The sequence below is a fragment of the Orcinus orca genome, chromosome 5 (assembly GCF_937001465.1).
Source record: "Orcinus orca chromosome 5, mOrcOrc1.1, whole genome shotgun sequence".
NCBI classification, from domain to species: domain Eukaryota; kingdom Metazoa; phylum Chordata; class Mammalia; order Artiodactyla; family Delphinidae; genus Orcinus; species Orcinus orca.
In genome coordinates, this window is record NC_064563.1 from 77,571,427 (window position 1) to 77,585,667 (window position 14,241).

The 14,241-nt window shown below is 49.3% G+C and overlaps 1 protein-coding gene and 1 pseudogene across 1 annotated transcript; one reads left to right on the forward strand and one right to left on the reverse strand.

Moving 5' to 3' along the window:
• Positions 1–1,564: 1,564 nt before the first annotated feature.
• On the reverse strand, positions 1,565–2,290 carry LOC117196189 (cyclin-dependent kinases regulatory subunit 2-like; annotated as a pseudogene).
• Positions 2,291–3,339: 1,049 nt separating this feature from the next.
• Positions 3,340–13,678, forward strand: ZDHHC19 (zinc finger DHHC-type palmitoyltransferase 19). Its single transcript, XM_049710370.1, has 8 exons — positions 3,340–3,582; positions 3,932–4,053; positions 4,583–4,722; positions 5,551–5,723; positions 6,143–6,248; positions 12,199–12,284; positions 12,629–12,833; positions 13,458–13,678. Exons 1-8 carry the CDS (start codon positions 3,443–3,445, stop codon positions 13,575–13,577), a joined length of 1,092 nt encoding a protein of 363 aa, XP_049566327.1. The 5' UTR covers positions 3,340–3,442; the 3' UTR covers positions 13,578–13,678.
• The last annotated feature ends 563 nt before the right edge of the window (positions 13,679–14,241 follow it).

The window sequence follows — 14,241 nt, forward strand, 5'->3', positions numbered from 1 at the left end:
AGGAAAGCTTATTTGATAAATGATGCTGGAACAACCGATTATAACGACATGAGGAAAATACACGATTAGATAGACCTTTACCTTGTATCTTACCCTTACATTAATTTCAGGTAGGTTAAAGAGTTAAATGAAAAAGAAAACAAGAAATATAGTTAAATATTTATCAGATAGAAGGAGTTAAATATAGTTAAATATTTATCAGATAGAAGGAGGGGAAAGACATAGAAATAAGATAAGATGATGCTAAGGAAATGATCCATAGATTTGATTATATAAAAACAAAAACTTTATACACTAAATATTGCATGCAAAATTAAAAGGCAAACAATAATTGGGAACATATTTGTAATAAACACGACCAAAATTTTTAATATAAGAGAGCTCCTGCAAATCAGAAAGAAAAACCCAACACTCCCATCAAAAGCACAATGAGATATCATTTCATACCCATTAGGATAGATATTGTAAAAAAACAAACAAACAAAAACAGAAGAAAATAAAAAGTGTTAGCAAGGATGAGAAGAAATTGGAGCCCTTGTCCATTGTTAGCAGGAATGTAAAATAATGCAGCTGCTATGGAAAATACTATGGCAGTTCCTCAAAAAACTAAACATAGAATTACCATATGACCCAAAAGATTGAAAGCAGGAACCTGAATAAACATTTGTGCACGCATGTTCATAGCAACATTATTCACAATGGCCAAAAGGTGGAAACAGCCTAAACGTCCATCAATGTTTAGGATGAATGAATAAACAAAATGTGCCATATACATACAATTAAATATTGTTCAGTCTTAAAAAGCCAGGAAATTCTGATACATGCTACAACATACCAACTTCCAAGACTGCTGGAGCTCAAGGATGAACCTTGAGGACATTATGCTAAGTGGTATACGGCAGATACAAAAGGACAGATGTATGATTCCACTTTTGTGAGGTGCCTAGAATAGTCAAATTCATAGAGATAGGAAGTAAAACAGTGGTTACCAGGAACTGGGGAGAGAGGGAATGAGGAGTTACTGTTTAATGGTACAGAGCTTCCACTTGGGATGATGAAAAAGTTCTGGAATGGATAGTAGTGATGGCTTATACATAACATAAGTTTTATGTTATGTATATTTACCACAATAAGAAAAAGAGCTCAGGCAATTCACAAAACTACAATAAAATGACCTATAGATATATAAAAATATTTAATTTCATAAGTAATTTAAGGAGATATAAATTAAAAGATCAAGTTATCATTTGTCATCTATAAAATTGGAGAAATTATTTTACATTAATACCTAATTATAGTGTTAGTATTATGATATGGGTATGGTCATAATAGTATAAACGTGCACAAACTCTCTAGAAAGCATTTGTAAATTATGTAAAATATGTTTTATTTTAAATTTTCTTAAAATGTGACATACAAACTTTATTTAACAAAAGTAACAGGTAAAGTCAAACAGGCATTTATATTAAGAGAAAAACTGGCTAGAAGAAATTTTATCTTAACCACCTTATAGTTAACCTACCTGCAGTTGCATTTAACTGAGCTCTGTTGCTGTGAAGAATAGAGCTCATGCAGAGACATGGATGAACGATCTGTACATTTGTACATTTTCCAAGTATTCACTGAATACTACCTTATATACACATATACATTAAATTTAAAAAGATTTAATTGATGATCCCCAGATATACTTCATTTTTGTTGGCCTTTTGGAAGAGGTCGTATGAAGCGAAGAAAGTGTGCTTCTGGCTCATGAATCGTGTAATGAACCCAGCCTAGACTCCCAAGTCTCCTCCACTCCTCTTCAGACATCAGATGGGTTTAGGGTACATGTTTGGAAAGTTCTCTGGGTAACATGACACGCCAGCACTCGTGGTGCTCATCGAAGTACTTGTCCGAGTAGCAGATCTGCTCGTGGGCCATCCTGCAGGCGGGCACTGGGCAGCACAAGACTGGAATGACAGGACGCGAAGAGTGGACGCAGGCGAGAGACACGTCCAAGTCAGGTAAGGCAACGACTCGACTCTGAAATATGTTTTCAATATTCGTATTCATTGGCCCTAAATCCAACTGTTAGGAATCTATTGTAGGGAAACAGTTGGAGATGCAGGCATGTGGATAACGGCAGAAGGCACCGCTGGAACAAAGAATACAATGAAGTGAGGGAACAAGTTCTGTGAATATATGTGGCAGAGAATTCCAGGGAAAGAGAAGAGCAAGTGTGAAGAACCCAGGACTGGACTATACCACGTGTGTTTGAGGAACAGCATGGAGGCCAGTGTGCCTGGCGAGTGTGGAGTGAGTATGAGGCTGAATGTTGGGAAATGAGGTCAGAAAGTTAGTGGGGCCAGATCAGGGAGGGCCTTGAAGGCCGTGGTAAGGACTTTGAACTTTACTCTGAGTTGGCAGGGAAGCAGTTGGAAGGTTCTAATCGGAGGCCACGATCTAAGTTTTAAAAGGACAGTTGCTGCATCTCAGTGGACTCCTCAGTTGGTTGGTGGTAGCAGATCTGAGGCTAATTGGTGGCACCCAAGTCACAGGTCTGTGTGTTAGCTGCAAGAGAGGCTTCAAATGCAAGTATCTGGCATTTTCAGGTTCAGTTGGGATGGAGAAAGTCTTTGCCCTTCATCAAGACTTATAGTTCAGGGATCCTCCAAACACAGAGGGGTTCAGATGCTCAGTGACTAAAATAAATGACAAATATCAGTTGTATGTAACAGAAAACCCAGTTATTTTCTCACATAATAAACAGCTCAGAGGGAGGCGGTTCAAGGCTGGGGCAGTGACTCAGTGTCATTATTGTCATTCTGTTCGTGTCCCATGTTGACTTATTGCCTAATGGGTCGAGGTGGACCAAGCCCAGCACGTCCAGGTTCAAAACAGGAAGAAAGCGGCAAAGCTGCACCAACTGTGTCTTTTCCCCCTTTTATCAGGAAAGCAAAAGCCTTTCTAGAAACCCTCAGACATCCACTTATGTCTCATTGACCAGAATTGTGTTGTGAAGCCAAACCTGGAAACAAGGGAAGAGTTAGCTGCCTCCTCCCCCAAAGTGCAATTTTGTAACAACAACAAGGAAAAAATGGAGATAGAACAATGAACACCGTTTGCTTTGATTAGCACTGAGCCTGAAACGGTGAGTAGTATCACCCAGCTTCTCCCCACGTGTTGCTCTAATCTCATGTAGTCTCGAACCTCGCAGGGGCAGGACCTCTCTGTCCCCAGCACAAGTAGGGGTATGGTTTGCTGTTGGAAGTGACGGTCACAGATGGCAGACAGGGCTGCTGAAGGGCCCCTAGCCCCCACTCTCCTCAGCCTCTGTGATGTCACACTGCGACTTCTTTCCCTCCACCCTGGGCTGTGGCTTCTGAGACTGCTGTGGCCATGGGGCCCCTGGAGCCAGCAGTGGGGAGGGAGCCTGGGGGCCCTAGTCTCCCCTGGGGCCATGGGAGGTCCAGCCATGCCGCTCTTGAAGGAGCCCCATAGCCCGCCTCAGGCCCCACCGCCCTGGATCCTCCCGAGCCTATTTGCCGCCTTCAACGTGGTGCTGCTGGTCGTTTTCAGTGGCCTCTTCTTCGCATTCCCGTAAGTCTCCCACACAAGCTGACAGGTTTCTTACAGAGCAACAGAAAGGAAAACACATAACGATAGTATGGAGGCAGGGAGAGTATAGAAGAGGGGTCAGGGAAAGGAAGAGGTTCTAGGCAGAGGGAACTGAACGTGCGAAGGCACAGAGGTACAGAGTGCTTGGTGCACCTGGGAGCTGCGGGTGGCTGGTAATACTCGATGACCTTTGGTGGAGTTTCTATGGATCTGTCACTAGCCTGGATATTTAGACCAGGATTTATGGTCTGGGGGTCCTGACCCGGTGGACTGGGTCCTGGGGGAGCTTCAGGCCACCCCAGATCAGGGCTGACTCCTGCTCTGGTCTCAGTTGCAGGTGGCTGGCCCAGAACGGGGAATGGGCCTTTCCCATCGTCACAGGCCTCCTCTTTATCCTCACCTTCTTCAGTCTCATTTCACTCAACTTCTCAGACCCTGGCATCTTGCATCAAGGTGAGACATTGGCCCCCTGGGAGAAGGAGGCAGCACCCGAAGGGCTCCTGCCTGCTGGGATGACTCCTAAAGTGCTCCTTCCATCTCCCCGCCTGGGGCCTCAGGACCCCTTCACCCCATGTCCTCGTGTGCTCAAGCCACGGAGGTGTGGAAAAACAGAACTTTGGAGGTTTTCCAGTAGCCTTGGAGGGGAGGGCTAGGGTAGGCTGGGTAGAGAAGCCAGCTCTTCACAACCACTCAGTTTTCTCTTCCTCCTTCCTACCACACAGATTCCTTAAAGCATCGCTCACAGTGGCAAAGGCCTGAGTTCTCAAAGAACTCCTCGGGCTGGAAACCCACCTTCCCTTTGACTGCCAGCCTCTCTAAGCTTGGCCAGCTTGCTCAGTGGGGACTAAGGAGTCCCCTGCCCACCTGGTCCCCACCCTTCTTGGAGCCCAGTGATGCTGTGGGGCTGCGTGCCCACACCCTTCTGCTGCAGCAGACTGACGGAAGGGCCTCTTGCTGCTGCTCAATCCCTTTCCCATGCCAGGCTCCAATGAACAGGGCCCCACGATGGTGCATGTGGTATGGGTGAACCACAGGGCCTTCCGCCTGCAGTGGTGCCCTAAGTGCTGCTTCCACCGTCCGCCCCGGACCTACCACTGCCCCTGGTGCAACATCTGTGTGGAGGTAAGTGCCTCTCACCTGCCCACCTACCCTCCCAGCACCTGCCGGGGACCAGCAGGCCCACTCACACGGGGGCCTGTGGTCAGTGTGAAACTACTTCCAGGACTGCTAAAGACCAAGGGTGGCAGTAATTCCCAGTCACTCTTGGTCACTCATACAAGTCACTGCCACTGTGCCTGCACCTTTCCTGGGAGGCTGGCCCTTTCTTGCACTGGTGCTGACATGCAGAGGGGCATCCACATCTATGCTGGGCCTGGTCAGGCCAGGGGAAGGAAAGATACCCCTGACTTATCGAGGGCTCACTGACACTAGATGCCCGAGGCCCTCAGGCAGGTTGCAGGCCTGGCCAGGGGAACTTTGCCTGTCCTCTTCTGGCTGTCCAGGCCAGAGGGTCTCCTGGTGTCCTGGGCTCTAAGTGCACAGCCTGCAACAGTTTACCAATGTGCTGTCTTAACTGGTCCTTACAACCCTGGGAGACTGGCTGGGCAAGGATGTTATTATTAGGCTCATCCGGTGGATAAGAAAACAGAGGCCCAGAGATATTCTATGTCCTGCCTGAAGTTACACCAGGATGTGTCCCAGAGAAGACTAGCAGGCCCCGGCTCTAAAGGCCTCTTGACATGAAACTATGTGAGCCACAGAGCCGTATGGTGCTCTAACCACAGAAATGCCAGCAGTGTTAGGGACTTTGTGGCTCAGTGTCTCCCTAGGAATGGGAGCCAGTGCATGAGGCCAAGGGCTTAGAGGGTGGGGGTAAGGCCTCAGATTTGGGGGCGATGGAGCCTGAGTCAGAGGTTGGGTCCTCGAGGTCCCCCTCTCCCTCTCACCTAGGACTTTGATCACCACTGCAAGTGGGTCAATAACTGCATCGGTCACCGCAACTTTCGCTTCTTTATGCTGCTCGTCCTGTCACTATGCCTCTACTCAGGTGCCATGCTGGTCACCTGTCTGATCTTCCTGGTGCGCACGACCCACCTGCCCTTCTCCATGGACAAGGCTATTGCGTATCTGAGGGGCTGCGGGACCCACGAGGGGAGCTGTGGGGAGAGCGGAGACAGCGGAGGAGGGGGGTCACGGGGAGGGGGCGGTGCAAAGGTAGTGGTGGGCGGGGTTTTCCGCGAAGCCGCTCGGGAGGACCAGTGTGGGACTAGGTGACGGTGGGTAGAGTCGGGCAGGTGGGTGGGGATAGGAGGAACTGCGAAGGGGTGAGCATCTAGCAGGGTCAAGGAGGGGAAGTGCTAGAGGTGGCACAGGGGCCTGGACAGCAGGGTGAGGTGAGGTTTACGAGGTGAGGTTTACACCGGGATAGAGCGCAGAGAGAGGGTGGGCGGGGCTCGTGGGCGGGGCAGTTTGGGGTCGGGGTGGGTGAAGGGCGGGGCCAAGGAGGACTGGCCGGAGGCGCTGTTCCTTAGCCGGTGCGCAGCATCGTGGTGGCTGTACCCGCCGCCGGCTTCCTGGTGCCACTCTTCCTGCTGCTGCTGATCCAGGCCATGTCGGTGAGCGCGGCCGAGCGCTCCTACGAGGGCAAGGTACGTGGGGCCGAGCGGGGCGCCACTATATCGGGCTGTGGGTGGTCACCTTGCCCCTTCCGGACTTCCGCACTTTCCGCTTTCTGCAACGCCCTGGTCCTTGATGGCCTGACTTCTCTCGAAGGTGCCTCATTAGTCCTTCCAGACCCAAATTCAGCTCAGATCTCACGTCCTCCTGGAGGTCGGTGGTCACTCTCCTTCCTGGGTGCGCTGCGTCGAAGGTGCGCTACTGTGTGCTAGGCGCGTGCGCATTATTTTGAGCTATGGGCGGGAAGGTGAGTAAGGGGGCCTCCTGCACTTGCGTTGACAAGGAACCGGAAATCAGAGTAACCCTCGCCAGACACCCGCGAACACTCTGGGAGAGGGGTCTGCCTACGTTGTGTAGCACAGACTCAGAGAGAGCACTGAGAGTTCAGTGAGGACTTCAGTGTAGGGTAGGACGTGCCACTTAGTGGTTTCGGACGGGCATAAATCGAGGGAAGGGCATAAATCGAGGGAAGGGCATTGCAGTGATGGGCAAAGCTTTTAGAAAAGCTGGGAAGCCTGAAAGCCTGTGGAATGTTGATAGGATGATGAGGAAACAGTTCTATTTGGAGCAGCTGTGGCATGGGCAAGTGGTCTGCCTGGGATTGGCCAGATTTAAAAGGCAAAGAAGTCAGGTGGATAATTTAATCTTGGTGCAGTGGAAACCCGGGAGCCTTGATAGGGTTTTTTCTTTACATACAGTAAAACTTACCCTTTTACGTGCACAGTTGTGTGAATTTTGACCAACTCATAAGTCCTGTAACCACCGCCATAACCAAGATTTAGAACAGTTCCATCAACCCCAACCCCCCCCACCCCCAAATTCCCTCATGGACTTTTGAGTCAGTTTCTTTCCCTATCTGCAGCCCCTGGCAACCACTGATTTGTTTTCTTTTCTTTTTTTTAAATTTATTTATTTTTGGCTGCGTTGGGTCTTTGTTGCTGCACCGCGGACTTTCTCTAGTTGCGGGGAGCAGGGGCTACTCTTCGGTGCGGTGCGCAGGCTTTTCATTGCGGTGGCTTCTCTTGTGGAGAATGGGCTCTAGGGCGCGCAGGCTTCAGTAGTTGTGGCACACGGGCTCAGTAGTTGTGGCTCGCGGGCTCTAGAGCGCAAGCTCAGTAGTTGTGGCGCACGGGCTTAGTTGCTCCGCGGCATGTGGGATCCTCCCGGACCAGGGCTCGAACCTGTGTCCTCCGCATTGGCAGGCGGATTCTTAACCACTGTGCCACCAGGGAAGTCCCCACTGATTTGTTTTCTATCCCAATAGTTTTTCCTTTTTCAGAATCTCACATAAATGTAATCATAGCTTTTTGAGTCTGGTTTCTTTCACTTAGCATAATGCATTTGCGATTCATCCATGTTGTTGCCCACATCAGGAGTTTCCTCCTTTTTATTGCTGTGTGGTATTCCATCATATAGCTGTGCCACAGCTTGTTTACCCATTCACCAATTGAAGGATATTTGGGTTGTTTCCAATTTGGGGTGATTATAAATGAAGCCACTATAAGCATTGGTGTACAGGCATGTGAACACAAGTTTTCATTTTTGGGGGGGTATAGACTTAAGGCTGGCATTGCTGGGTCATATGGTAACTGTATGTTTAACTTTATAAGAAACTGCCAAATTGTCTTCCAAAATGGCTGCACCATTTTGCATTCCCGTAAGGAATATATGAGAATTCCAGTTGCTCTGCATCATTAACATTTGGCTTTGTCAGTTTTTTAAAAAATTTAGACAGTCTAATAAATGTGTAGTGACATTTCATTGTGGTTTTAATTTGCATTTTCCTAATGACTAATGATTTTGAACATCTTTTCATGTTCTTATTTACCATCAGTATGTCTTAGATTAAATATCTGTTCCAGTCTTTTGCCCATTAGAAAAATTGGGTAGTTTTCTTAATATTGAGTTTTAAGAAATCTTTATTTATTCAGGATTCAGACATGTGGTTTGCAAATATTTTCTCCGTGTCTGTGGTTTGTCATCTCATTTTTCTCAACAGTGTCTTCCAAAGATCAGAAGTTTTAAATTTTGAAGTATGTTATCAGTTTTTTCTTTTCTTTTTTAAATACATTTTCCTTTTATTATTATTTTTATTTATTCATTTATTTGGCTTTGCCAGATCTTAGTTGCAGCACATGGGATCTTTTAGTTGTGGCACATGGGATCTTTAGTTGCACCATGCAAACTCTTAGTTGCGGCATGTGTGATCTAGTTCCCTGACCAGGTATTGAACCTGGGCCCCCTGCATTGGGAGCACAGAGTCTTAGCCACTGGACCACCAGGGAAGTCCCTCTATCAGTTTTTTCTTTTATGGATTGTGCTTTTGGTGTGTAATTAAGAAATCTTTCCTTAACCCAAGGTCACAAAGATTTTTCTCATACGTTTTCTTTTAGAAGTTTTATAGTTTTAGGTTTTATATTTAGGACTATGATTCATTTGGGGTTAAATTTTGTATATGATGCAAGGTATGGGTCAAGATTTTTTTTTTTGCTTATGGGTTTTTTTTGTTTTTTTTTTTTTTGCTTATGGGTTGTTCACCATTTTTTGAAAAGACTATCCTTCCATTGAGTTGCCTCTGAACATTTGTCAAAAATCAATTGAATATAGAGGTGTAGGTGTATTTCTGGACTCTCTGTCCTTTTACCAGTATCATACTGCCTCGCTTAGTAGCTTTATATTGTCTTGAAATCATACAATGTGAGTTCTTCAACTTTGTTCTTTTTCAAAGTTCTGTCGGCTATTCTAGTTACCTTGATTTTCCATATAAATTTTAGAAGCGGCTTGTCAATTTCTGCAAAAAATGTTTGCTGAGATTTTCATTTGGATTGTGTTGAACCTAGAGATCAATTTTGAAAATGGACATTTTAACAATATTGAGTTTTTGAACCCATGAAAGTAGTATAACTCTCCATTTATTTAGGGCTTCTTTGATTTCTTTCATTAATGTCTTACAGTTTTCATCGTGTAGATCTTGACTACATTGTGTTAGATTTTTTCTAAGTATTTCATTTTTGTGTGCTATTATAATTTTTAAAAATTTCATTTCCATTTGTTTATTATAAGAAAATACAATGGATTTTTGTTTATTAGTCTTGAATCTTGCAATTTTTCTAGGCTCACTCATTAGTTCTAATAGTTTTTTTGTTGATCCTACATAGAAAATCATGTCATCTGTGAAAAGGACAGTTTCATTTCTTCCTTTCCAACGTGTATGGCTTTATTTCCTTTTCTTTTCTTACTGCACTGTCTTGGACTTTCAGTACTGTGTTGATTAGGAGTGGTAAAAGTGAACACCCTTGCCATGGGATTCCTTCCACATGGCAATGACTTGACTAAAGGCTGTTTTAGGAAGACTGTCGTAGGTCACATCAATGAGGGAGGGGCCTGAGACCTTGAGACAGCTGAAAGGACAGAGGAACCCTCTTTGCCCACCATTTCCCATCCTTCTAGTCACCACTTAATCACTCCACCCCACCCATATTTGGTTCCCAGCCCACCTGTGACTCCTCTGTGCAGCCCTGACTCATCAGCTCCCTGTGGTCTGCATGTCTTCTCTCTCCAGCCTCAGTCCCTCATTTCAGCCTCTCCTGGGCAGCATTCTCCCTTCCCACGTCCTGTGGTTCTTCTAGCCCAGGTCAGGCCATAGGCCTGCCCTCCCTCCCCTGCTCAGATGGGGCTGTCCTAATCCAGGATCTCCAGGCTTAAGAAACCTAAATGTGATCTGCACTCTGTGATTCACCAGGCAGGGCTCTTTCCCATTACCAGAACCCATTTCAGGCATTCTTCACACACCTCAACTTTATTGCCTTCTTACCTCCATCCCTTGACCACAACTTCTGCTGGGCCACTTGCTTAGATCACGAGGGCTCTGGAGCCAGACCACATAAATTCAAATCACAGCTTCACAACACACCAGCAGGGAGATCTTGGCTGTGTTACTTAGCCATCTGGTACCTCAGTTTCCCCATCCGTAAAAGGGGACAGCATGGGTTAATGTGTGTGAGATACATAGAACAGTGGCTGGTGTGAGTAAGTGCCCCATAGGTCATCATTATTGCCATTCCTTCCCATCATCAGTACACATGTTCTTGTCTCTCACATCTTAAAAACAAAGCAAACATCCCTTAACATCGCAGACCTCCCCTGTTGTACTCTCCCCTCCAGCGCAACCAGATTTCCTGAAAGCATTGGCTGTGCTCACTAGCGTCGTTCTTCACCTTCCTCAGCCCACTTCAGCCCAGCCTCCGTCCTTACTGTCATACTGATGCTGCACTCTCCAAGTGGCCAAAGCCAGCGGGCAATCCTCAGACTAATCTTTCCAGGCTGCACAGAGCAGCATCTGAAACAGAACGTAGCTGCTGTGGCCCTTCCCCAGCCTCTCAGGGTCCAGCTCTCTCTGCTGCCCTGGGCTGCTGCTTCCCTGCCTGCACCTTGGAGTGTTGGCCGGGCGGCCTGCTCTTCTCACCAATCCCCTCTCTGTGCTGCCCTGACCACTCCCCAACTGCCCTCAGCACCCTGAAAGTTAAGGCTGGCCTTGTTGTCTGTGGTGTGTCCTCAGTCCCCAGAGCAATGCCTGGAACAGTGTTGAGGTCCCCAAATATTTATGAACAAATGAGTGAACCTACAAACAAAGGAATCCATAATGCTTTGGGAGAGAAGGAAAGAGAGAAAGAGAGAGAAGTCTGACTCCCCGATCCCTGGGGAAGAAGGGGAGAGAGAGCAGAGGCAGCAGGGAATTGGGCAGGAGATGGGGCGAGTAGATACCCACTTTGGTTTTGGTCTGTGGAGCATGAGGGCGTTTGAGATACAGAACTGGAGCAGGAGACCAGGCCTGAAGCCGGTGAGAGAGGACGGTCTGGGAACTTCCGAGCTGTTGGATTCCCTTCATGGATAAGGGTCCCATATGGGGAGAGGAAGGGCTCTACTTTATTAGTCAGTTCTTATGAATTCATTAAACAATTCCCATCCCTTTAAGCACTGAGCAATCAACATTTTTCTATTCTTCGTGTACATCTAATAAATCAAAATTTATTTCTCTAGATTTAAAATTCTGATTGTAAGTTTAATCAAACTCTTCTAACCATTTAATTAAAATTGAGAGTAGAATGCCAGTTTCCCTTAAGTTCTTGAAACACCTTAAAGTAGGGAGAACTCAAAAAATCACAATGGTTAAGGGCATGGGACACAGGCGAGCTGGTGGTGGGCAGAGGTGCTCTTGGGCCACTTTAGGACGTGACAAACACTTTGTAGCTAAGGCTCTTGAGGTCCCCATGAGACTCAGCCTGTGCTGGGAAGGAGGAGGGGGCGAGGCTGATGGGCAGAAGGAGGGGAGGAGGAGAAAACCTGGTCAAGAGTTTCCAGGGGAGGACTTGACCTTTGGGCTTGACATTGGTCAAGCATTGGGTGCTCAGGAGCTTCAGCCCAGATTTCCAAGGCCATGTGATTTTGCTTAGGGAAATAGGATTAGGCACCACAAACTGTCCTTCCAGATAGTGAAATTCAGTGAAGGCACAGTTTGAGGAAGAATGAGATGTGGGAAAGTAGAGGAGTTGAGGGAACATGGGTGGAGAACTGTCTTTGGAGTAGTTTATCAGCAAAAGGAAGATCCAAAAGGATCTGGAAGGAGGTAGCAGGAGGATGTGTGTGGCCAAATGAGACAGTGGGGGAGGACAGTGCGAAAGGGGATACAAGGTGATGGGGAGGGATCCCTGAGCAGGCAGGAGAGGTGGGTGCAGTGCCAGAGCTGCTCAGAAGTGGGTTGGGGACGCCGCGCCTGACTCCCCTGGCTCCTCTGTCCTTGGAGTCTTGCTGCAGCCCTGGGCTGAGCTGACCGGTGCAGGGAGGGCCGGTGGGGGTGGCCTGCCCAGTCCTGCTGGATCTGAGCTCTTCTTCCTGTCCTCGACCCCCCACACCCCCGCCCAGTGCCGATACCTGGAAGGACACAACCCCTTCGACCACGGCTGTGCCAGCAACTGGTATTTAACAATTTGTGCACCGCTGGGACCCAAGTGAGTTGGCAAAGCAGAGGCCTGAGCGGTGGCCCCTGGTGCGGGTGGGGCGGGGGGAAGCTGGGGCGTCTCCGCTGGCCCCTTAGCATAGCTCCCAGCACCTTACGCTCACTATTCTCCTTCTTTTGGAGTTTTCTCCAGGGCATTGTGGGAGTCTCTGGAGCTTCCCCTTCCTTGCCTCTGTGGGTTCTTGCTCCAAGAAATGGGGTTAGAGGGGCATGGCAGCCTGGATGAGATTGGTGACAGCTCCCTGCAGGGCCATGCCCAGGCTGTGTGCTCCCCAGGCTGAGGGGGACCAGGCCAGGAGGTCCACAACCACTCGCATCTGGCTTGTTGCTCCCCAGGTACATGGCCGAAGCTGTCTGGCTGCAGAGAGTGGTGGGGCCTGATTGGGTGCCCAGGCAGAACCCTCACTTCCCGATGTGCCCCTCCGCGCACAGTCCCCCAGACCTCCCTGGGCCTGGGTCTGGCCCCCAGTCCCAACCTCTGGGTCTCAACCAACCAGGCAAGGGGCCCCCAGGGAGTGGTGAGGCTGCAGCCCTCCAGGAGGTGAGGAGTGTGTGCGTGTGCGTGTGTGTGTGTGCAGCATGCATGTGTGCCTGTGTGTGTTGGGAGGGGGCGTCTGCAGATTGTACAGGTGTTGGGAGAAGCCCCCCAGTGTTGGGCTGGCCCTGAAGCTGGAGCACTTAGAGCTCGAGAGAGGGGCATTACAGGCCTGAAGAGTGTTGACAGTAGAGTCACAGGCCTCCAGAACACACCAGGGGTCCCTGGAGACACAAAGGGAAAAGGCTGCACCACTCACTTGCTGGGTGGCCTTGGACCAGTCACTTACGCGTTCTGGGCCTCAGTTTCCTCAGCTATTTATGAGAATTGAGACTAGTCCAGTGGTTTATAATTGGCGGGGGTGGGAGAGGGGGAATTCCTTTACTAAAAGGCACCTTCTACTCTGAAGCCCAGTCTATGAACCACGTGGAAGTGGAGCGTTAAGAGTGATGTAGGGGTGGGTAACCCACAGCCCCTCCAGAGCCCCTGCAGTGACATTCTGGGGTGCCATCCCACTCCCTTTGCTCTGCCTGTTGGTGGGTGACAGTCTGGGCAGTTTCTTGCTCCCCAATGGGTGGCCTGCGGGGCGGGGCTTAGGGAGAGCCCCCATCCCCCCCACTGTGTGTTTAGCTCCACGCCAGCCCGGTGCTGCCCCTGCTGCGAGAGGCCCCCAGACGAGGCTCCGCCTACCTCTTGACCTTTCGCACTGGGAGATGCCAGGAGCCCCCGCAGCCGAACCTCACCTCCTGAGCCCCTTGTGGAGACCTCTGTGCCCTGCCCTTGCCCACTCGCCTGGCGGGAGTGCTGAGACCACCCCCCCCCCCAAAGCCCATTAAATACCCTTTGCCAACCTCCTACAACTGCCCTGCTGCACTGTCTGTCCTCGATGCGAGGGAGTGTGGATGAGGCGGGCTCTGAAGGGCTGGGACGAAGCCCCTGGGAGGGAAGAGCCAGGGCCTTCTGCGACCTCGGGCAAGACACTCAACCTTGCTCTCATCCTTAAAATGGGGCAACCATAACAGCCACAGCGACGGCTGGAGACTATGGAAGAGAAAACCCAGCAATGCCGGCGTGTGAGCCCGAAGTCCCGCCTCTGCCCTGCACCACCCCTGTCTGGCTGCAGGGGGCGCCCGCCACCTGGGAATTCGCCAAGACTGGCCCGGTCCAGCCGTGCCCCCTGGAGCCTCGCGGGTGGGCTGGTCCCCCTGCCTCATCCCGGGTGGGGTGGGTGGGTGGGAGTATTCTCTGTCACAGACCAACCCTGCAACTTTCCTGCAGGTGGGTCTCACCCAGCCATTTCCTCCTGCTGGGGAGTCAGATGCTGGTTCTGGTCCTGTCCCTGGCGTGGGTCCCAGGCTCTGTGAGTCTGTGTGTGTGGGTAGGTTGGGGTGAATGGAGGGAACCAAGTCAAACT

What these genes read in the sequence shown, in the direction of transcription:
- ZDHHC19 (XM_049710370.1), top strand. Translation starts at nt 3,443, where the DNA reads ATGGGAGGTCCAGCCATGCCGCTCTTGAAGGAGCCCCATAGCCCGCCT. An exon ending in TGTGCACCGCTGGGACCCAA is followed by an intron (nt 12,285 to 12,628) that starts GTGAGTTGGCAA and finishes GTTGCTCCCCAG; the next exon opens with GTACATGGCCGAAGCTGTCT. An exon ending in AGGCTGCAGCCCTCCAGGAG is followed by an intron (nt 12,834 to 13,457) that starts GTGAGGAGTGTG and finishes CTGTGTGTTTAG; the next exon opens with CTCCACGCCAGCCCGGTGCT.